Source organism: Clarias gariepinus, chromosome 10 (assembly GCF_024256425.1).
Source record: "Clarias gariepinus isolate MV-2021 ecotype Netherlands chromosome 10, CGAR_prim_01v2, whole genome shotgun sequence".
Lineage (NCBI taxonomy): Eukaryota > Metazoa > Chordata > Actinopteri > Siluriformes > Clariidae > Clarias > Clarias gariepinus.
The window spans coordinates 7749311-7774436 of record NC_071109.1 but is presented as its reverse complement, the minus strand read 5'-3'; the positions used below and the strand labels follow the sequence as shown (position 1 = coordinate 7774436).

General features: G+C 38.0%; 3 protein-coding genes across 3 annotated transcripts; 1 reads left to right on the top strand and 2 right to left on the bottom strand.

Annotated features, from left to right (window-relative positions):
* Nucleotides 1-8992: 8992 nt before the first annotated feature.
* LOC128532021 (lysozyme g-like) lies at nt 8993-13454 on the bottom strand. The gene is made up of 5 exons (XM_053506236.1): nt 13376-13454; nt 13013-13096; nt 12728-12933; nt 12397-12535; nt 8993-9711 (listed from the first exon to the last, which is right to left on the bottom strand). The coding sequence occupies exons 2-5, from the start codon at nt 13074-13076 to the stop codon at nt 9572-9574; spliced, it is 549 nt and encodes a 182-aa protein (XP_053362211.1). The 5' UTR covers nt 13077-13096; nt 13376-13454; the 3' UTR covers nt 8993-9571.
* Nucleotides 13455-14026: 572 nt separating this feature from the next.
* LOC128532020 (lysozyme g) lies at nt 14027-22639 on the top strand. Its single transcript, XM_053506235.1, has 6 exons — nt 14027-14186; nt 21159-21203; nt 21331-21414; nt 21500-21696; nt 22143-22281; nt 22423-22639. The coding sequence occupies exons 2-6, from the start codon at nt 21200-21202 to the stop codon at nt 22554-22556; spliced, it is 558 nt and encodes a 185-aa protein (XP_053362210.1). The 5' UTR covers nt 14027-14186; nt 21159-21199; the 3' UTR covers nt 22557-22639.
* Nucleotides 17083-19260, bottom strand: LOC128532017 (lysozyme g-like). Its single transcript, XM_053506232.1, has 5 exons — nt 19133-19260; nt 18382-18498; nt 18103-18299; nt 17822-17960; nt 17083-17281 (listed from the first exon to the last, which is right to left on the bottom strand). Exons 1-5 carry the CDS (start codon nt 19149-19151, stop codon nt 17148-17150), a joined length of 606 nt encoding a protein of 201 aa, XP_053362207.1. The 5' UTR covers nt 19152-19260; the 3' UTR covers nt 17083-17147.
* Nucleotides 22640-25126: the final 2487 nt, after the last annotated feature.

The window sequence follows — 25126 nt, the reverse complement described above, 5'->3', positions numbered from 1 at the left end:
AATAAGCAGTCAAGAATAATACCAGTTAGGAACTAGTTTTGCCAGTTTCTCAACACACCCACGTGTATCAGGAGCAGCTGTTCACTCACAACCTTTAAAGAACCTTAGAGCAGTTTTACACAAATAAACAAGCTTATTGGATGAAGTGCGTGAAAATAACTGTAAATAATACTGGTACCAGAGTGGATCAGGACGGCAGGTTAGTCCGGTGAACAAAAAGCAGGACACAATATATTTATGCAGGTAATAAATTTGTGGACAGTGTTTAAAAGGGTTTGCATTGGAATATTATTGTAATGATAAACACACTCTGGGATCACCTAAATGGAAGGTGTGCATAGAAAACAATAGTGCTTTTGAGTGCTAATCATTAGGCAAGGTGTGGACTTGGCTTATTTAAATATATAAAACATATAAGCGTTCTTTATTTGATCTGAAGTAGGAACCTTTAAGGTTCTGTATACTATATAATTAAAGACTTACAACAATGTGTTTGTTAGCAAAAGCTCCCTTTTAGGAGTCTAAATGATTAATTATAGCTTAACTAACAATTTTAATATATAAAAGGAACCTAAACTTAAAGAACACTTTAAATACAAAAACACGCATAGCACAGCTGATTATAAACAAGATTATAAAATGGCATTGTTTTTTCCGCATATTTTACAGAATAGTAGCAACTTTACAACTTCACCATTACAAACTCTTATCTACATTTGGTTAAACCCATTTTATTGTCTTTCAATTGCTGTAAACCAAATAAACCTTTTGGGATAATAAATTGTTCTGGTTTCTGTTTAAAGGGTATGTACCCAGCTAGGCACATTGGATTTCCTTAAGTTAATCACCTCAAATAAAGAAAATTATTCTTCACATTAACATACTCATTCACACCCAGAGACATCGCTTCAGAGTCGTCAGTCCACCTGTTGACATGTTTTTGACATATTGTTCATGAACTGTGAAGTGAAAACACTCCCTGTCTGCTCACTTAATTACACTTTTGATTTCTGTAGTTAGAACAGTGACTAATCCTTCAAAATAAAAACAACCACATAACAACCAGCAATCAACGTTATGCATTATAAGAAATGTTGCTTAGTATCCATGGCATTTGAACCACTGGTCTCTGGCTACCACATCATTGGCATGGTCATTTCCTGTGGCCCAATGTCCATACCCTGGTATGTGCGAACGTTTTTTACTCCACCCCCCTGAAACAATAAACAAATAAAAGGAGTCAATTATTTATGAATACATTGTAGTGAAGGATTATCAGTTTAGCTATTGTAAGACAAAAGGTAGAGCGTATGTTGATATGCTGTGTTACAAATGCATTTAAAACTTAAGACAGACATGAAAAAACACAAAATATCCCTTTAAGTCATTTTTTAACAGTTGTAGCGTTAAACAAGACTCCCAAAAAAAAAGAGACAGCAGTCAATTGATTACATTCCAGAGACTTTCTTCCAGCATGCATGTCACCATCCCGATAATCTTATGTGATTCGCGATCAGATATGAGCGTCTGTGAGACGAAGCTGCAGGAAACTTCACAAGGTATATAATAAGACCAGACGCCTCGGGTAAATAAATTATTTAAATGTAAGACAAAATATATATTTAATTATAAATGAAATTAAGTATTTTATTGTGTTGGATTTAATATTAACTGTTGAAAATATAATTTATTCAGCATAAATATTTTAAGCTAAATTAAATAATTTTAAGGAAAACAGTTTTACCTTTCCTAGAAAAAAAATTATTAATGAATACCTAAGAGAAATCTGGAAAAGATTGATTTATTTTTATTGAATATTTTTATCTGAGACAAATTGATAAACATGTCAGCCGAAACACCGGGCTAAGGTATGCACAAAAGGGGGAACCGTGGCTAAGCCCCGCAACCACATCCGATTGGTCCAATCACCCGTGGGACGCACTGACCCGAAGGGACAAACACTGGAGTTCAGGAGCGTTAACATCACTACTGCAACCTAATAACATCTTGCAAGCAGCTCGGGTTCCCGCCCTTGCAGTGCTACCCCGCTGCTGGCGTCATTTGCTCTTCAAGAACTCTCAACTAGACTTCGTGCCAGAACTCCAAAGTCCTGCAATGAAGAAACACTCAGGCGAAGTTCCAGAGCGGAGCCTTCGGTTAACGGGGAACTTAACGCCTCACCGAAGGGCTTTTCCGACAGACGTCATCTCCAAACAGCGCACCAACCAATTAGCAACGTCGTAATTCCCTTAACTGGAGGTGACCAATGGATGAGAATAAAACATAACGCAAGTAAACAAACAAAGCTGCATACCTTGCTGAAGTTGGTGCTCGTTTCATAACTGAACTAAAGATTTAACCCAAGACTCTGCTTTTGTGACTTTCGTTGATTTAGTAAACAGTACTAAAATAACTTCATTCATTTTCACCATACAAACTGTTTGTGCGTGCGTGCGTTTAAGTAGTGTAGTTTCATGTCAAATAAATTCTTATTCTTTATAAAGAACTGTTGTCTTGGTCATGTATTTTAAAGTCTAAACATTTGCCCAGATGTTACCTTGCTCATAATTGCTAAATACTAGATTTTGTGTTATCATCATTGGCCACGTTATGGATACCATTCACACTGTTAAATAATACCATGCACACTGTGACTATGTCACATATAAAATTGTACATCAATGGCTGCACTGCAATTAACCCTATTTCTCTTTTTTAATGCACAAGCACTATAGAGTGCACAGGACCCTTTTTCTAAGGATTTTTTCCCAACCTTTTTGGGACTCTTAACCTGCTCAAAAACTCATGAAAATTGGCAGACAGTAAAGTATAAACGTATCAACCAACTCCGAGCAGTGTTGCCAACTTAGCGACTTTGTCGCTATATTTAGCGACTTTTCAAATCCCTCTAGCGACAATTTTTTTAAAAAGCGACTAGCGACAAATCTGGTGACTTTTTCTTGTGTTACTGGAGACTTTTGGAGACTCTGATGTGTCTGTACTGACTCTTCTCAACTTGCCACAGCAGCTGCCGCCGCCGGCCCCTCCCCCGTCCTAAAGCACTCACAGACAGGCCTGTCCTCTCGCAGGAGTCCTCCCCCCCCAGCTGCAGTTACAGCAGGAGATGCTCACTCCTCAGTCTCGACTGCAAATTAATTGCCCATGCACGAATCCGCTGTTAAGTGATCCCGCCTTGACAACTTTTTATTTTTTTTTAAAGCGCCTAGTGACAAATCTAGCAACTTTTGGACAAACCTTAGCAAGTTTCCAAATGTAGCCAATACTGTCCTGTAAGCACAAGGTCTTGCTTTCCCGGTACAGTTACTCATCTCCCTGTGTCTGCTCTGATCAGTGAGCGCTAGCTCCGGTTGAAAGGAGCAGCATATTCCCGTGACTGCACAGCAGCTAACATGGATGTGAATGAGCTGCACATGTGCAAACGGTGTTGCAACGGACCTATCACTTACCTGCTTCTCCTTTGCTTGAAATAAAACTATTTAATTTGACTATTTTCTTTTTTTTTTTTTTTTTTTCTTCCAATGCACTTATATTACTCACTGTTACAAAGCTTAAGTACATAATTATATTGGACACATGAGGAAGGATTAGGGAAAACACGCAAAATGCAAATACGACGTAATTACGTCATCAATATGCAAATATACGCAAATATAACACTGACTCCGAGACGCCTACCTCTTCACAAAACTCGATCTCCGCAGGGCTTACAACCTCGTTTGTGTGCATAAGTGTACATGTGTTCGTGTACATATAATGTAATGTCATATGGGCTGGTAAACGCACCTGCGGTGTTTCAGGGGTTTATGAATGACGTGTTCCGGGATATGGTTAACCGTTGTGTCATAGTATATTTAGACGATATTCTCATATACTCAAGGTCATATTCCGAGCATGTCAATCATGTAACCGCCGTCCTATGTTGTCTGCGCGCACACGTGCTCTATGCGAAGGCAGAGAAATGCGAGTTTCACAAGCGTAAAATCGCATTCCCCGGCTATTGCATAGGACCACTGGGGGTCGAGATGGAAAATACCAAGGTAGAGGCGAAAACACAATGTCCGTAACCCAGGTCAGTAAAGGCGCTACAAAGTTTTCTTGGGTTCGGCGTTTTATTAGGTTATTAATTTAAGTTCAGTGGCAGCACTCCTCACCTCGTTATTAAAAGGTAAGCCAAAAAGACAGAATGCGCTCTCTGCGGAGGTGAAGACCGTCGTTCAAAAACTCAAGTCGGCATTTACCACCGCACCAGTTTTACGGCTCCTCGACCCCGTAAGGAGTCATTTATAGTGGAGGTCGATGCGTCCAAGGTAGGGATAGGAGCAATGCTGTCACAATGCCACTGCCAACCCGAGAAACTCCATCCTTGCACATTTTTCTCTCATAAACTGTCACCTGCCAAGCGCAATTATGATTTTCGTAACAGAGAACTGCTTACAGTTAAAGCTGCGTTAGAGGAGTGGTGGCATTGGCTAGAGGGAGCCAAGAATCCTTTCGTGGTTTTCACCGAAAATAAAAATTTAGAGTACATCCAACAAGGCACGAGATTAAACACTCGAGAAGCCCGGTGGGCGCTGTTCTTTACGCGGTTCCTTTTTCACATCACCTATCGACCAGGTTCAAAAAATAAAAAGGCAGATGCCCTGTCCCGTTATTATCCAGTAGCAATTCCAATCATCGATGCGGAGATCGCTCGGTGGGCACGCCGCAATTCCGTGCCCGACGGGTGCCCTCCGGGTCGAACCTACATTCCCGAAGCGCTTTGTATTGTATGTATTGATTACAGAGGTCTCAATGCAGTCACAGTAAAGTATAAACGTATCAACCAACTCCGAGACGCCTACCTTTTCACAAAACTCGATCTCCGCAGCGCTTACAACCTCGTTCGTGTGCATAAGTGTACATGTGTTCGTGTACATATCACCTTTTTCACATCACCTATCAACCAGGTTAAAAAAATAAAAAGGCCGATGCCCTGTCCCGTTATTATCCAGTAGCAATTCCAACAGAAAATCCCGAGCTCATTCTGCCCGCACCGCTCGTAGTTGCTTCGGTGGGCACGCCGCAATTCCGTGCCCGGCGGGTGCCCTCCGGGTCGAACCTACATTCCCGAAGCCCTTTGTAACCGTGTGATGATAGAGGCTCCGGACACCCCAGTGTGACACGCACCTTTAAAATTCTCGAGCCAAAATATTGGTGGCCTAGGATGAGGGAAAACGTAAAGACAGTTGTTTTATCTTGTACAATTTTCGCCACCAATAAAAGTTCTTGTAGCTTGCCCATTGGGAAATTAAAGCCCCTACTTACACCAAATCGGCCGTGGTCACACATTGCTGTGGATTTCGTCACGGACCTGCCGGTGTCGAAAGGGTACACTACTATTCTGGTCTGGTAGATCGGTTTTCAAAGGGATGTCGTTTCATCCCGTTTGGCTCCCTCCCGTCAGCCTTCCAGGTGGCAGAAACCCTATTTGAGTCAGTATTTCGTTGCTATGGTATTCCGGTATTTTCTGATAGTGGTCCTCAATTTATCGCCAAATTCTGGAAAGCAATCTTCCAGAAGTTGGGGACCACTGTTAGCCTAACGTCAGGCTATCACCCCGAGTCGAATGGGCAGGCAGAGCGGACTGTCCAAGAGCTTGGGAGATATCTTCGAGCATACTGTAGCAGCAGACAACACGAATGGGCAGACTGTTTAATATGGGCGGAATACGCACAAACTCGTTATCTTACTCCGCAACCAGCCTAACACCGTTTCAGTGTGTGCTTGGGTACTTGGACTCTGTCCTTGGGATGCCACTCCCACCGAGGTCTCCATGGTTGATCAGTGGTTTCAAAGAGCGGAAAAAGTATGGGAGAATGCACACACGCAGATCTCCCGAGCAGTTCGGCATTTCAAAAAATTTTCCGATAGATGAAGGAAGGAAAGTCCTCCACTCCAGGTAGGCGATCGGGTATGGATCTTGACACGGGACCTTCACCTCCATCTCCCTTGTCGTAAGCTCTCCCCAAAACACATAGGTCTATTCCTTATTATTTCTCAGGTTAGCCCCGTTTCCTGTGTCCCTTCTAAGGCCTGTGATCTGGGGACCGCTAGACGAGGACACAACAGAACCCTCACGTCCTGGGGCTGTGGAGATAAGTGGCACCCCGGCGTTCAAGATAACAAAATTATTAGATTCACGGAGCAGAGGGGATTCCTCCAATATCTCGTGGATTGGGAGGGGTCTGGTCCAGAAGAAAGGACTTGGGTGCCGGCTAGAGACATATTGAGCCCCAAGCTCATTGCGGCATTCCACCAGGATCGGCCGGAGCGTCCGGCTCCCCGACCTCCGGGCTGCCCCACTCGTCGGCCAGTCCATCTAGACCGCGGGTCCCTACTTCCTCCGGCAAGGCGACGGGGGCGTCCTTGCCTGCCTCGGGAGGCCGGTCCTGGGGGGGCGGGTGTTGTATACTGTCACACCTGTCCTGGGGAATAAGATCTGGTTCTCCGGATTACTGAGCCATCGCTTTGTCTCCCCCTAGTGTGTCTACGTCAGTATGTCTCCCAGTAATAGATTGTTTTCACCTGTGTCTCTCCCCTGTGTGTCACTATTTAAACCAGCCGAACGCGTAGTAGTTTGTCCGTTCATTGTTGTCATCATGTCTGTCCATGTGTCACATTAAGCACTGTGTTCTCTTATTTCCTCCTCAGGACTGAGCAGAGTCTGCAGGGTCAGAGTAAGGCCAGTTAATAAAGGCTGATCTATGTCAAGGTCATTACTGAGACTTAATCCACTTGTGTGAGAAACTCTCCTGACTTCTATTGTGTTCTGCGAATAATCTTCTGTATTTGTTCAAGGCCCGCCTGCAGACCCAGCCTTAGGAGACCGCATTCGGTGTTTTGTTTTTCTTGCCCTATTTTCTGTGTTAATTATTGAATGACTTTCAAAATAAGAAAAATAAAGGAGAAAACGAGTGCGTCACAAAATAACCTGCATTTGCGTCCACTTTCTACAACACAGATCATGACATACACATAGAAATAAACTGGCATACCCAGCTTGATGCCCTCTGTGCTTGCTTTATCCAATTGATTAAATATAATTGCATATATCCCATTGATTAACATAATAAATTGCAGCAGCCAGAGTTACAAGTCCTGCTAAATACATTGCAAGAACTTAATAGGCTAGATGTCATCATTGTGTGTATATATCATCTTCACAAGGACAAAAAAGATAAGCAGCTTGTCTGTATCAAGTTCAGTAGCAGACTGTATTGATGTACTACTTGTTGTTACAAGGAAGACTACTTTGTAATGGCGATGACCCCACAATCAGAGGCGTGTGTTTACTAGTGAGCGCTGATCTTAGACCATTGTTATGCGTGATGGCACATACTGTATGGCACATGATAGATTACAAATGGCACATCAGCCATGGTTTTGGGATATAAGGAGATGTATATTGTAGGGGTGAACAAGTAGATTAGTATTAGTTTGGGGTCAAAGGGTCACATGACCTTAAAGATATTGAAGAATTTTTAGTTTTTTAAGACATTGCAGGATATCAAGGGGTGTGCATTGTAAAGGTTACCAAGGAAATTAGTTTAGTACTTGTTTGGGGTCACAGGGCCACATGGAAGGCATTGAAAAAGTCTGACTTGTTAAGACTCTATACTCCAGGTAACTAAATAATGCCCCCTTGTGGTGAATAGTAATAGCAGGGTATAAAATAGCACTACATATAGTAATCAGGCTTATATGGTAGAGTGGCCAAAGAGTCTCATCAGAGCTGAAAATTTTGTTTCTCATGGTCTGAGAGTCCCTCAGGTGCCTTTTGGCAAACTCCAGACGGGCTGCCATGTGCCTTTTACTAAGGAGTGGCTTCCGTCTGGCCATTATACCATATAGGCCTGATTGGTGGATTGCTACAGAGATGGTTGTCCTTCAGGAAGGTTCTCCTCTCTCCACAGAGGACCTTTTGAGCTCTAACAGAGTGACCATCAGGTTCTTGGTCACCTCCCTGACTAAGGCTCTTCTCCCCCAATCGCTCGGTTTCAAAGGCTGGCCAGCTCTAGGAAGAGTCTGGATTCAAACTTCTATCACTTACGGATGATGAAGGCCACTGTGCTCATTGGGACCTTTAAAGCAGCAGAAATGTTTCTGTAACCGTCCCCAGATTTGTGCCTCGAGACTATCCTGTCTTTGAGGTCTACAGACAATTCCTTTAACTTTATGCTTGGTATGTGTTCTGACATGAACCGTCAACTGTGGGACCTTATATAGACAGGTGTGTGCCTTTCCAAATCATGGCCAATCAACTGAATTTACCACAGGTGGACTTCAATTCATCTGCAGAAACATCTCAAGGATGATCGGCGGAAACAGGATGCGCCTGAGCTCAATTTTGCAAAGGCTGTGATTCTTATGTACATGTGCTTTCTCAATTTTTTAATTTTTAATAAATTTGCAAAAATCCCAATAAACTTTTTTCATGTTGTCAACATGGGGTGTATATATATATATATATATATATATATATATATAGCTCAGGTCTCTCCTTCCTGGAACCCTATGGAAATATGGCGGGGGAACAGGTATACTTAGCACAGCAATTACTCAAATTAAATTATTCCACATTCGTTTTTTTAAGGCTGTGAATATGTATACTGAATTTATTTCTAGTTTGTGCGAAATTGTTCAGGATTATACACTGTCTGACCAAAAGAAAAAAAGTCACCATGTCAGAGGGGTAAAATTATTGGCCTGCATCAAGTAAAAAAAAAAATAAAAAAAAGACATTTTAAATTAAAACTAGGTTAAGTATTGGCCAACATGTTATTAAAACCTGTAAGGACTGTGCTGAACCTTCAACTTCATGAAAGAAATATGGTCAGAAAAAAAACATGTAGTAAAGATGAATAATAAAAAACAAACAAACTGATGACAGTTATCACAGCAATTTTAATGAAGAAAGTAAGAGCATCTCCACATATACAATGTGATGATAAAAGGATTTAAACTAAACAGCTGTTAAGAAAGCTATAATAAAGCCACTTGTTAGTGATACTAATAAGGAAAACCACTTCAATGTGCTAGTCACCTCAGCTAGGATTACCATTTTTCACACAAGCACTGTCCTCAAAGTCTTCTGTACATGTCAATCTGTTTTATATAGAAATATGTTTCTGGTTATTGTATCATTTATTTGCATAATTTTTGTACTTATTAAACCGTTCAATGAGCCATCGTGCCTTGTGGATGGGTGTATAGTCGTCATGAAAGACATCATGCCCATCAGGATAGAAAAGTTTCTTGATAGCAAAGTTGTACTTTATAATGATTTACAAAGATGCCTTGCCTTGCCAAACTATGCCTGCAAAAATAAAAGGCCATCACCTCATGCCAAAGCCACTGATAATTTCCTTTAACCAAAAACTGACAGATACTCATTTTACGTCACACATTGACAATTACTCTGATTAATGCTTAGGAATAAATGCATAGCCTCAAATTATCCACATGATCAATCAGTACAATATAAAGATAAATTCAACAGTAATGCAGTGCATCACAGTGTGTATCCATTGCGTTGAAAAAACTGAGCCCTAGCCACCACATCATTTGCATAGTCTGCCCCTGTAGTCTTGCAATCCATTTCCGCATGAGAGCAAACATTTCCCGGGCCAGCATTGTAGGCTGCAATTCCTCCTGAAACAGAATAACACATAACATGTACAGTAAGAACTTTTACTGAACACACAAACATTTCTTTTTAGCTAAGTAAGGAAAATAATCAATGACTCAAATGATTGTTAGTCAAACCCAAAATATGTAGGAGCCAAATAAATTTTAAAGGAGCCAAAATGTAATCCCTTTTGATAACATGACCCGTTTAATAACTGATTTAAACTAGATCCGTGGGTACAACAACCTTACATAGCTGTGCTTTGTTAGCATTATCTAATGATGATGACTGAATACTGACTGAGCCCAACTGGGATGAATATACTGTGCAGTGCCATGAAAAAGTTTTTTTTACCTCCTGTTTTTTTGCTTTTCCTATTTTGTCACACTTAAACAATTTAAATCAAACAAATGTTAATATTATTAAAAGATTACCCAATCAATTACAAAGTTTTAAAATGATACTTTTTTTTTTTTTTTACGTGAAAAAAGCTGTCCAAACCTGGCTGACCCCATGTGAAAAAGTAATTGCCACCGAAACCTAATAACTGGTTGTGCAACGCTTGGCAGCATCAACTGCGATGTTTAACATTGCTGTGGAGGAATTTTGACCCAATCTTCCTTGCAGAATTCAGCCACATTGTAGGGTTTAACCTGTTTATAGTAGACTTGCTGTTGTGTTTCGGATCATTGGCCTGCTGCATAACCCAAGTGGGCTTGAGCTTGACATCATGACATGGCCGAACATTCTCCTTCAGGATTTTCTGGTAGAGCACAGAATTCATGGTTCCATCAATTATCCACGGCCTGAAGCTGCAAGCAGCCTCAGATTATGGCACTACCACCACCATGTTTAACTGTTGTAATGATCTTCTTTTTATGAAATGCTGTGTTGTTAATTTTATGCCAGATGTAATGGGATACACACTTTCCAAAGAGTTAAAAATTTTGTCTTATCAGACCACAGAATATTTCGTGATAATCAAGATGTTTTTTTGCAAATGTGAGACAAGCCTTTCATTTCTTTTGGTCAGCAGTGTATTTTGCCCTGGGTCTCTCCCATGTATGCCAGTCTCTTTGTTACTGTTGAATCATGAACACTGACCTTAACTGAGGCAAGCTGATCGCACCACCCTGTAAAGAGTTTTTCTGTCCTGCATGGTGCTTTTCCTAAACCAGGTTGTGATGTTTCCCATCAAGATGCTCTCTATGGTGCAGAAGTAAAAATTTCCATCCCATATTCCAGTATCTTACTGGGCAATCTAAAGTGTCTGAGGTGGTACAGATGCTGCCAGGCCTTTTTCACCATGGTGTTGATGTGACAGGACCATGACAGGTCCTGTGTGATGTGTACACTGAGGTATCTGAAGCTGTCCACTCTCTCCCCTGGACTCTCGTTGATCCTGGGGGCCTGGTAGTTCCTCTCTTGCTTTGAACTGAAGTCCACTATCAATTCCTTTGTCTTGCTAAGGAGATTGTTTCTCTGGCACCAGTTCTCCAGATTTCTAATCTCCTCTAGGTAGGCTGTCTCACTGTTGATAGAGATCAGGCCAACCACACCAGTGTTGTAAGCAAGCTTGTTGATGGTGGTGAAGTTGGTCATGGCCACACAGTTATAGATGTATATTGAGTACAGCAGGGGGCTCAGAACACAACTCGATGCTCCAGTGCTGAGAATGAGGGAGGCTGAGACATGTCTGCCCATCCTTACTGCCTGTGATCTGCCAGTTAGGAAATTGGAGATCCACTGACACATAGATGGGAATTTTTGCTTGGCAATTGTGTTTAATGACTAAAACTAACTAACTTTGGCTAGCTAACCAATTAAGGAAATTCTTAACATTTTTTAAACAACAAACACACCAATCAGAAACCACCAAATACTACTAAATTTAATATTTATTTATTAAACGACTCTCTTGTTGTTTTACGATTCAGTCCACTGCTTGTTGGCCAGTGCATCCAAGGATAATAACTGTGAATAAAGCACGACAGTGCAGGAGAACAACAGTGTTTGTTAAATGTTCACGAGTGTATAACAGTTGAATGGTCTGATGAACTGTCTTACACTAGCAGTCTTGTTACTGAACGCTACTGTACTCTTGTTCTGAGCAGGCAGATGCAGAGGAGATGATCTATAAAAGGATTAAAGATTACTGCATATTTTGTCTGTAACAATCATCACTGGTAAAACCAGTCAGTTAGGTGCATTTCAGTCACCATCTGGAGCCCTGTATTACCAACCAGAAGTTGGTTCATTTGTCAGGAATATGTCGAAAAAAAATGATGCCTTTGATTCCAGGTCCTATAAAATGGACACTTAAGATTTATTCCATTAATTTAAAATAAAAATTTCACAGAAAATGTAAAAAATTCAGTCTATTTCACAGTGAAGCACCATTCAAGTCTCCTTTGTAAGTTGTTACTACAGAAGATATAGTATACATGAAGAGTACTGTACATTAATAAACCTTATAGCCAGAAATACTATCTATGCCATGCTGAAATAGAAAATTAATAAACACTAAAGCACAGATCAGAACAGACATGACTACTTAACTATGATAAATCAAAATGTCAGATTAGGTATTTTAGCATATAAGAATTTGAAAACGCATTTCACTCAAAATTAGAATCCACCTTCTTTTATAATTACTTACTTACTACACTAAAAAGCATCAGAAATGACACAAATGTGACAGTTTGTACCTTTAAAGTGATCTTCCTTGGACCAGTCTGGGAATTTGTCCTGAATTTTTTTTATGAAACGGATTAAAATATCAGTAGCTTGGTGGATGTGCTCCTCACCGTCCCAGTCTCCTTTTGGACTGTGGTAACGTTTGTCAACCTAAAGAAAATTGTATTACACATCATCTGCCATGTAGCTCGCTTTGGAGCAATATTTACTTGTATATAAGGAATAGTAACACTGAAGTTTAGCTCAGACAAACAAAATTTACCAGTTTAAGAAAGAACAACTAGAATAGATTTAGCCTTTTACAGTGTTTAAATGCATTACGCATTTGTTGTTTTATCAAACCTGCATGAGTCCAAAGCCGTTGCCTTCATCTCCCCAGCCATCAATAAGTCCCGATGCACGCGTTCCACCCCTTGTCTCTCTCGATATGATGCCTGCAATCACTGCTGGGTCCAACTTTTTAGCTCTGGCAACATTCATGATGATGGGCTTGTACATGTCCATCCTCTCCAGATCATATTCAGCCATTTTATGTGAAGCTTCAACACCTTTTATAACAACATTTGAAGTGTCAGGTATAATATTTTTATCATAAGTTATGGGTAGGATGAAAGATAAGCAACAAACCGGTTATTTTGTATTTGTCCTTGGAAGCTGTATTGGAAGATGCTCCAGTCGTTGCGATCTTCATGAGATCTCCAAAAATGCACTCTAGAAAATTTTAATAATTATTAAATTAAGCAACTAATCGATAAATCAATAAATTAATAAATTAATTGATTAATAAATTAATTAATTAAAAATAACTTTGACGTTTCTTTAGCAATCTTTTTTTTTGTTCAGGCTGATAGATCACGTGTGTATCATGCGATGTTAAGTTTGCAATTTTGCATGACACTTACAATATTCAGTTTTTATTTCTAACAGCATAGACTCCAGGAAACTAACTGTATATTATACAGTATATTATATATATAAAATTATAACCACCTAAGTTTTAGGTTCCTTTTGTGCCATCAAAACAGAACACTCAGTACCCTCAACATGCAAATGTGTGCCGTAGTATCTGGCACTGGGAATACTACTATAGAAGGAGATTCTTTAATTGCTGTAGGTTGCAAGGTGGAGCATCCATTGATCAGACTTGTTTTTCTGGTGCATTGCATAGATGCTTGATTGACTGAGATATTTGGAGGTCAGATCAACAACCTTGAATTCTTTGCCTGCTAAACCCCACACCCATGGAATGGTGTGATACTTTTCCATTTAAGCCAGTCTTTTTTTCCAGCAATTTGTGCACATGATTATGACACATGGTGAAGGTGTTCTTATTACGTCTGAATGGTGTATTTACTACTGCATACTAGTGCAAAGACAAATGTCTGAGCTGTTTGAGTAAGATCCATCACTGGACAGAATGAAACCGTTTTCTAGAAATGTTTGTAACTTTTCTCAATATGTTTGAGAAGAGACGTTGCATATAACAGACAGAACGAAACTGAACTTCAACAGAATGAAAATGCTTGTTTGTGTGCGTGTATGTGCACGTACTGTATGTGCATGTTTTTCTCACTAATCGTGTCTTCCTGGTTCCCCATGAGTTGGCAAAAATGTGATGTTTGTAGCTGTGATTTTACTTTCACTTTCTCTTAGCAGCCATAAACCCACCCAGTCAAGCGTGCACACACATACAGAGTAAACAAAAGAAAGAGAGACTACTTGTTAAACAGTGTGAACCAGATAAAAGAGAAAAGGTGGATTTAAATATTCCTGAGGAAATCAAAGTGAATCAGAAAAGCAGGTGAGTCGTTTGCAAGACTGTATTTTGGGCTCAGTATTGGGAGGTTAGGATCTTCATCCATGCAGGTGGTGTCTGAGGACATGGACCCCTCTGCAGGAGATTCTTTTTTTTCATCATCATTTTACATCATCATCTTTTAATCATTCTATAGAAAAGGTGGAATTTGGGTCATAAAAAACTTAACATCTAAAACTTCTGTAATAGCAATAACTTACTTTTTAACTTTGTGGATCCACAAAAAGTAGAACATAATGGATTTTTATGTTTTTTTATACATTTAATACCTGGTGTTACTTCACTGCCATATTAACACCAATGACTGTAACATGAATGACGGTAAAACCAGTGATAATTTTGAGAGAAATTGTAAATATTTATGTACTCAATGATCAAAGTGACAAGACATTTCCTTAAACTTGGCCTTTTAAAAAAATTATTAAAACAAATAAATATTGACTATTAAAATAAGAAAATGTATTTTATAATTGGAAGTACGTAAAGACTATATGTTCTAAAAATATACAAATAATGTGTCTGTTATGTTTATTTAAATGATTTTGGCATCAGCAAAACTAAGTGACAGTACTTTCCACCACTTTACAATAATTTGGAGAGATAAAGACATACCAAAACAACATGCTTTACAAATTGTGCAGTTGAGTTACAAAATCTTTCATTTTTTATAAAAGCACCAAATTTGTAATATATAAATCTGTTGTTTAATTATTATTTATTTCCACTGTTGGAAAGATATATATTTTTTGTTTGGCAAATTAGAATTTTGGTTGGCTCACCCACCACTAGAAAGTAGGAAATACCAAACTAATGAAAGAAATGTTCTACTGTACAGTTTTAGAACAAAACTACAGTTGCGCACTTTATAAGTTAAATTGTTTCTCACCATTTGTAACAGAGGATCCAGCTTCACAAGTTTCCATAACTTTTTGCAAAGTTGTAGGCAATAAGATGCAAAACTGTAAATAAAGCAAATAAAGACTGACCAACTGGTATTAGCGTATCAATACCGAAGTCGATGTGATGGACTTACTTTTCAAGTAGTACCAGAAGACTGAACATGCAGCCTTTCTGACACTAATAAGCAGTCGATAATAATACAGTAATACCAAATAGGAACTAGTGTTGCCAGATTCTCAACACACCCACGTGTACAGTATAGGGAGCAGCTGTTCTCTCACAGACCCTTAAAAAAACTTGAAGTGACTTTACAAAAATAAATAAGCTTATTGGATAAAGTGTATGAAAATAACTGTAAATACTGTAATACATCTGGTACCAAAGTGGATCAGGAAGGCAGGTTAGTTCTGGGAACAAAAAGCAGAACACAGTGTATTTTTGCAGATAATGTATTTGCAGGTATTGAATTTGTGCTCTTCACAAACAAAAGTGATTGTATTGGTGTATTGTAATGATAAACACACTCTGGTATCACCTGAATGGAATGTGTGCATGAGAATGCAGTAGTTGCTTTAAGGTCTAATCATTAGGCAGGGTGTGGCCTTGGCTTATGGGAGTGGAAAATTCCTCTCGCTAAACCCTGTGCCCATGGCCTAAATTCCTCAGTCACACCTATCTGTTTGCCAGTATTCCCTTTCTAATCTGTAGACAGAGTACACACTGAGTATATCATTGAAAAGCATTATTGAACAACAGTGCCTAAACTTTCACTTCTACACTAATGATTCACACATTTACTGCATTCCCTTCCAGATGTTAAGTTATTCATATTTATTCGTATATATTTTCATTTTATTGCATATTCTGTAAATTCAACCATATATAGTTTTTGTATATCTTTATCCCATATACTTGTATTTAGACATATCTGTATATCTACACTTATTCAGTCAATTAATTCATCCATCTCTGCTCACTTTATACTGTATATTCATTTAAATATATACATACTGTATATTCTTCTGTAAATCCAATTCATACATAGCCTTTATATGTATTTATTTATTTATTTATTTATAGTATATATATATATAGATAGATAGATAGATAGATAGATAGATAGATAGATAGATAGATAGATCTGTCTATATGTTTATACCCCACTGCTAACTTACATTTCTGGTTAGATGCTAACTGCATTTCGTTGCCTTGTAACTATGTGCAATGACAATAAAGTTGAATCTAATCTAATCTAATTTATATTTATATGCTTAGATTTGTATGCAAGCTATGTAAATTCTAGTAAAGAACAAACTAGGAAAGGAAAGAACTAGGAAAACAAGTCTACTCTACAAACAATCGAAAACACAAAAGCATTCTTCATTTCATCTGAAGTGGGAACCTTTAAGGTTCTGCATACTATATAATTAAAATCTTACAACAATGCATTTGTTAAAAAAAAGGTGCCACACCTATACCCCTTTAAGAGGCTTAGAGGCTTAAAATGATTAATTATAGTTTAACAAACAACTTTAATGAACCCTGTTAAACAAACCTAAACTTAAAGAACACTTCAAATACAAAAACACACATAGCACAGCTGATTATAAACAAGATTATAAAATGCCATTGTTTTTTCCACATAGTTTACAGCATAGTGGTTAAACCCATTTTATTGTCTCTCAACTGCTGCAAACCAAATAAACCTTTAAGGATAATAAATGGTTCTGGTTTTTGTTTAAAGGGTAAGTACCCAGCTAGGCACTCTCCGAGCATAACTATATCAAGGCAATTATTGGCCTATAGTTAGAAAATTATTCTTTACATCCACATACTCATTCACACCCAGAGACATCGCTTCAGAGTCGTCAGTCCACCTGACGTTTTTGACATATTGTTTATGATCTGTGAATGTACGGTAATTGATCCTTGAAAACAAACTTAAAACAACCACATAACAACATAACGCATCCACAATCAATGCAAACTAAGGATTTATTTAACCAGCGCTACATGAGGTTGCTACATTTGAAGAATAAATGATGCTCAGTAGCCGTGCCGTTTGAACCACTGGGCTCTGGCTACCACATCATTGGCATAGTCATTTCCTGTGGTCCCAATGTCCATACCCTCGTATGTGCGGACGTTTTTTACTCCAGCGTTGTAAGCTGAGATTCCGCCTGAAAGAATAAACATAAAACAGAATTTAATTATTTATGAATACATTGCAGTGAAGGATTATCAGTTTAGTTACTGTAAGAAAATGTGTGTTAGAAATGCAAACTAATCTCTGTGTGACAATCAACACCTTTACTGATTGATGGTTGGTCTACAGAAAAGAAAGGAGTTAAATGTGTACTAAATACATTTGAACTTCAAATAAGTTTTAGCTGAATTTTGGAATGCTTTTTTTGCACAGAATAAAATTCATGAAATTTGGGCTCAATTACTAACGTTGCTTCTAGTTAAGAAACTTGATGGTCGATTTGCAGAGCAGGAAAATTTATAACAACCTGGTATAACCAAGACTGGTACATGGTACTGTACTGTTTATGGTAATGTACTTATGAGCAGCCTGCTTTAAGATTTAAGACAGACATCCAAAAACCCAAAATATCCCTTTTGGTCATTTATCAACAGTAAATAACATGTATTTAAAAAGAAAAAATATATTTTTTGATGTTCAATGAAGGAGAGATAGGGCTTGTCCTAGGACATACCTTTAAACTGGTGCTCTTTGGGCCAGTTAGGGAATTTTCGCTGAATCCCTCTGATCGAGTCAATCAGAATCTCAGTACCTTGTGCCACATGTTCCTTACTGTTCCATGCTCCCCTCAGTTTGTGGTAACGTTTGTCAATCTAGAGAATTAGGTGTTAAATGAAGTGAAACCGAAACAGTGTAGCAAAAGGTTCAGTTCCAGCTGGAATTGTCAGAATTTCACAATTGCAGAAAGAACAGCTAAGACACTATGATTACTGAAACCGCGTGCTTTAAACAAACCTGCATTAGTCCATAGCCATTGCCGTGGTCTCCCCAGCCATCAACGAGCGCTGCCCCAGCCCTCGACTCTCTGGAAATGATAGCTGCAATCACAGCTGGGTCCATGCCATAAAGTCTACCAACATCCATGATGATGTTCTTGTACTGCTCCATCCTCTTCAGATCATGCTCAGCCAGTTTATATGAAGCGTCAACCCCTTTACAAAAGAATATATTAATTCTTGGATTCACGATGCTGACCACAATCATCAGACATACAGTACATTTAAGTAGACATACCCTTTTCAGTGAGTTTGTCTTGGCGAGCTGTTTGCTCGGATGCTCCCGTCGTGTCAATCTTCATGACATCTCCATAAATGCATGAGAGAGCTAACACGTAAGAGAGTCCCAGTGCTCCTACAGAGACAGATATTTATTTATGAAAGACATGATCAATAAATTTTGTCAATAAACTCTGTCAATTCTTTTTTTTTTTTCATTTTATTTTAAGAAAGATACAACATTTGATTCAGTTATTTTGTGAAAGTTTACAGATCCAACTTGCCCTCAATCTTGGAGTAATTCTAAACAATCTACTGTCATTTTACCCACACATTGCTGACCTTACTTGCTTTTGTTAATTTCTTCTTTACAATATTAGAAGAATTTGCTCAGGTCTGCCTTATTTTCAACCTTCCCAAGTCGTCCAACACCACCTCACTTCTCTGCTTCCTGCACTTGCATCCTGTAGCTGATGCTTGCCGAAAAGCTAAAAACGGCCCAGCACCCCCTTACCTCTCTGCTACAGCAGAGTCTCTGCCAATCTTTAAACAACAATTTAAAGATTGTTTATTCAATATTTGGGCTAACCTCCCCTAAAAAAAACCTTTCCAACAGTGTTTAACTGATGGTACTTATTTAGTAATCTAGTAAACTACTGTAGTGTAAGGACCTATCAAATAATGAAAACTTCAAAGCAATTTTGTAAGCTGTTCTGGATAAGAGCGTCTGCCAATTGCCTAAATCTAAATATCAAATATAAGCGACTCACCTATGATAAGGAGTTTCATCTTGCTTCGGTGAGAGAACAGCTCTCGTCCAGGTCTCACTGGCTAACAAATCTAGGTATGCATAACAAGTGGCCACTTCCTCTAAATAAATAAGGAAGTAAGGACTGAACTTTGTTATTTTAAAATCTGGAAAGTCCCCTCATATGGAACATAAAACCTACAATTACTGATTATCAGGTTCTGCCTAGAGGAATGGGTTCATAGATTGTACTGTATTTTTTCGCTAATATAAAATATATTACTTTAAATGCCATATTTTACATGTAGACATATTATATCAATGCCCTTGATTTTATTTAGATGAAGCTTGCACTTTAAATAGGTGAAATATTAAAGGGGATTAAAGAACAAAGATCATTGTTTCCAGATGAAACCCATGTCCATTGTTTAAGAAAAAATCTTTAATTTTCATTTCCTTTTCTTGCTGTCCAACTTCTTTTCAAAGGAGTTTTTTTGTTCTTTTCAAAGGACTTTTTATTTTATTTTAATTTTTACTTTATTTGCTATATAAGCCTTTGAAGTCCAAAGCCCTCTCTTACATATGAAAACATAAACCTTTATTTGTCCCACAGTGAAGACATTTCTTTAAAAAAAAAAGAAAAAAAAAAGTTCCTCAGTTATCACAGACCATCTGGGGCAGTTCTCAGCAGCAGTGACTCAATGTGATGATAACTACAGCCAGAAGCAGGGCATCAGAATGAATGAGGCAGGTCCAGATAGCAAATGTGGTCAAGACTCAGAAATGCCATGTGTAGCTTAACTGAAACAGAGAAGAAGCCACATTCTAGCTACATGAAGTACTGTTATAAAGTGTTTGAATGGCAGGGCCATTTTATTTCTTTGCTATAAATTTAAAACATTTTGGGTTGAGATCAAGGAATATGCTGCACAAATCGTTCTCATTGATCAAAAATAATAGAATTATCTGTCAAGCTACATGTCGCTCCAGAAATGCCATCGCCGTTGACTTGCTCATCACAGACAATCTGATCATTTCACATATTTTCTTACATTTCATACACATTTCCATAATTTACTTTTGATTCTGTAAAGCTATTGTGACAAAGACCATTGTTGCGCTATAAAAATAAAATGTAATTAAATAGCACTAGAAAGGAGATTGTAGGTCAAATGTGGCATTATCAAATTTATTGAAACATTAGCTAAATTTACCTCAAAATCTTTTTTAAATCAGATTGAGTTGATGTCTTTTACAGTTTCAAAATGCACCTCATTTAATGAGTCTGTAGCTAAATGTACCTAACGCCAAATATGGCTGAGGAAAGGACAGGGACACTCAGCCTCAACTTTTACATTGCTGTCTTGTGCATTATCGCTCAGATATTATTGTTCAGATTTACACAGATAGCTGTATTGCTAATGACGTTGCTAATGAGAAGGTTACCACAGATTACAATTTTTTAATTAATAATATATTATTATAAATAATTTTAAATAAATAAAACAAATAATTGATTGCTAAGCCAAAAACAATTGATTGATGTCTACCCTTATGTATAAAATATGATTTAATTTGATTACTATTATCTTCTCTATCATATATATATATATATATATATATATATATATATATATATATATATATATATATATATAATTTCCAAGTAATACCTATTTATATTAACAAAATACCGTAGAATTTCCACCCCTTCTATTTTGATGCATTTGTAGTTACCAGAGGTTAACAGGTAGATTTTATGTATATTAAAATATGTGTGCCGCAGGGTATGTCACCTTTGGCACATATCTAGAAGTTCTCCTTAGTTATAATAATAAACTAATAATAATAATAATAATAATAATAATAATTATTATTATTATTATTATTATAAATAGTGTGTACTGCTGTAGCTTGTGTAGCTGGAGGCTGCTTGGACAGGTTCATTAATAAAACCTGAAACATGTCTCCTCCTGCGTTATTTAGAGGAAGTATTTAGGGATATACAGTACATATGCAATAACAGTTGCAACTGTCCTCACTTACAGCTCCATTCTCTGTTCAGGGAAGTAAAAAAAAAAACACCATCATGGGTGAGTATATTTAAGTACCTAATTAACATGTTTTGGTTTCTATAAAATGCTCTATAGTCATTCATGTGTTGATCCGAAATTTTGAAAAGCTGATCCTCAGTGATCTCAGATGTAATTTCTTTCTTAGCCTGCATTTTTGGAGACGTCACAAAGATACAAACTACTGGGGCATCAGAAAGAACAGCTAGGCAGGACAAACTTACTGTAAAAGGTACTATAAAAAGTGCACATTTCTGCATGTTTGTTTCGAAATTGGACATGGGAAAAAGATTATCAGTGAATGATTCCGTTCATAGGGGTGGAAGCATCGTACAAACTGGCTGAGCATGATCTGAATAAGATGGACCAGTACAAGAGTATCATCGTCAAAGTCGCCAGAGCGAAGCAGATGGACCCAGCTGTCATCGCAGGCATCATATCCAGAGAGTCGAGGGCTGGGGCAGTGCTTGTGAATGGCTGGGGAGACCATGGCAATGGCTTTGGTCTCATGCAGGTACGGTTAGAGTTAAACCCTTTGTAATGCAGTTAGGATGTAAGGTAAGAGTAGAAGTTACAGTTGTTGAAAGGACTGGCCAAGGATTACTCCATGTTAGAAAAACAATTCAACAAGATGGAGCTCATGGATTCTGGTGCAGTGAAAATTAGAAAGGGTAAATTTGAAAATATAACTTGTGTTATGCATTAAGGATTTTTATGATTTTTAACTAGTTTACTAGTGGCTTAGTGATTAGAGAAGTTAGACACTGATTGGAAGACTATTCTAAAATCAGTGCACTGATGAATCATTAATCAACATTTTTAACTCTCAGCAAGTAACTTTGAATAAAAGTGTCATGATCTAATTTAATGATGTGAATAAGCACCACCATGTACATTTTCATTGAATATTTGGTGAAATTGATATTTCTTGGTGATTTTGCTCACTTGTATTGTCTTTAGGTTGACAAGCGCCATCACACTCCAAGAGGAGCCTGGAACAGCGAGGAACATGTCACCCAAGGCACTGAAATTCTAATACAATCCATTCAAGCAATTCAAAATAAATTCCCCAGCTGGCCCAAGGAGCACCAATTTAAAGGTACAAACTGACACTTTGTGGTCTGTGTTGCATTAAATGGTAACATTTATCCAGTTCTTGTTTCTGTTCATTATGTATTACAATTAGCTTCCTCACTTTTAATTTGTTACTGTTCCCTGTCCTGTTTCTCTGCTGTTTCAGGAGGAATTGCAGCCTACAATTTTGGCCCAGGTAACGTCCGCACATATGAGCGCATGGACATCGGCACCCCAGGGGATGATTATTCCAGTGACGTGGCAGCTCGCAGTCAGTGGTTTAAACGTCACGGCTACTGAGCAGTATTTGTTTGATTCTTTACCACTGTATAACTGCTATGTTTTTTGCACGTCTTTAAAACACATGTGATAAGCAACACAAGCAATAAGCAACTTCTATAGCAACTCTCCTTGCAGTGTTCAAATAAACTATATATCTATATAAATCAAATAAAGGTTTTGTCTGTACATTGGTCAGAAATCTCTCTTTCAATGATATATTTAAGTTTCATACACTGGAGTAAACCAGAAACCAGCCTCAGAAAAAATCCTGTCTGTATAACCATATGTCAGTATATCTGTAGATGATTTTGTTTTACATTTAGGCAGACGTTCTTATCCAGAGCAACTTGCTTTTTTTATATATCATTACACATCTGAGCAGTTGAGGGCCTTTCTCAAGGGCCCGACAGTGGCCCACTTGGTGGTTGTGGGGTTTGAACCTGGGATCTTCCGAACCATAGTCCAATGCCTTAACCACTGAGCTACCCCTGGCTAGTTTTATGAAAACGCCTGGCCCGTTCGCTATAAAATAAAGCATGGAGTTCAAGAAGTAAACGGGATTCAGAGACTAAATGGGTATGTAACTGAAGGTTCTTCTACCTCTGCTTTGGCATGTGAATGATGAAGAACTTGTTGCCATAACTGAGGTCAATGGTTCGATTATTAATGTAACATGTTTGTCAGAAGACAGTGTAGTGATTATAGAACCAGGTATAATGAATGTAATGCACAGTTCAATTTCAGTTGGTAAAAAAAATTGAGTTGGAATGCACTGTGAACCCTTGGATTGTGCGTAACGCGGATTGTGAGCGTACTGCAAAACGAGCAAAAATTTTTTTATAAATTTTGACTTGAAATACAAGCAGGTCTTGATATACCAAGTATCATTGAGTATCATTCTTGTTTTGACCCCGAGGGTCATGTGATCACAATGGACCCAGTTGAAATAGTGTAAAATAAGCCACAGGCTACTGAAGGGAAAACATTATTCAAGATCTCAATGCAGCTTTCACAGAGGGCTTAATATCTGTTAATAAGTGTCTTGTGGAAATTGAGAAGGTCTTACCCAATGGTAGCACTGAGAAAGAGGAGGACAATGGTGGAATTCTCTGAGATGCATCGAGTGAGTATCTTTTTCAGCAGGTAGCACATGACAAGGCACAACATTAAAGTTAAATGAGAAACTGTAGCTTAAGTGATGGCTCTTGGTTACAATACTGTTCCATTCTTCCCCAACCTTTTCTGTATTACTGCCTTCACTTGAAATTGGTGAGAATGAGCTCTTTACAAAAAATGCCCGGCAGATCTTACATGATGTGACACACAAAGAAATTGTGCGAGACTCAGCTTACATAGCAGAGTGTTGGAGTCCAGTTTTGAAAGAACTGAAACTAAATGAACTGACGATCAGCCTCACTCCAACAGCTATAAGTTGTAGCTCTACTTAAACTCGAAACATCGAACAAAAAGTTTCTGCATTTTTGCACAGGTGACTGATTACTTAAGATATTTTGTTATCATTTTATTTATTATGATATAACGTTATTGATAAGAAAGTATTTGTATTTTTATTATACTTAGTTTATAAATAAGTAGATTAGTATTTAAAAGAATCCTGATGTTGTGTATTATTATATATTTGTTTCTTGGTAGGAGCTGAGTTTTTGCACAAGAAGTCCCCAGTCCCACACCTGTGGATGTGTGTTGGAAGTTTCACATAATTATAATTTATACCTTGAGTTGCAGAAGAGTTTGCAAATGTCCTTGACTCAAACATATTGCTGATGGATAGTGCACAACCAAGATTCATAAAATAACCATAAAATGTCAGTTATATTCATAAATTATAATTTGTTGTTGGTCTTTCGGCTGTTCCCGGCAAGGGGTCGCCACAGCGGAATACCCAGTCCGCACTACAACTTGGCGCAGGTTTACGCCGGATGCCCTTCCTGACCTTTCTAGTGTATTAGTTATTGATTTAATGTATTGATCTTGCACATCTGTATAATGTGTTATAGAATTCACAGATGTTGTTACAGCAGTGTTACAATGAAAAAGTATATCCTTTTATAGATTAATTGTTTATGTATTAATCTTATTTATTCTTAGTGTTTATATAGTATCGAAAAATGTTCTTACAAAAGCAACAATGTTAGAAATTTATTAATTAGGAGGAGTTTATTAATTAATTCTGTTTTACTTGTTGTTTTACAACATTATCTGAAATTTGAGCGATTGTCTTTTGTATAATTTCTGTGTAACACTACAGCAATAACATTAAAGAAATAAACAGATAAACAAACAAAACAGATAAACTCCATCACCTGACTATGTTGCTGCTGTTCCCTAAAATTACTGTAACTTTAATAATTAAAGAAATTAAGTAGTCCTTAAAAATGTTCTCAGTACTAAATGATTTCTCAGCATGTCTTTATCTCACAATATTTAACCCTGTAGTAAGCTCTTGTCTAGTGCGAGGTAGAGATCTAATACTGTGTATCTTATCCTTTGGAAGCCTGAGGTGATGTTGGGCCATGACGTGAGCACACAAGGTGAAAACGTCCTCGCCACAAACAACATCAGAGCGA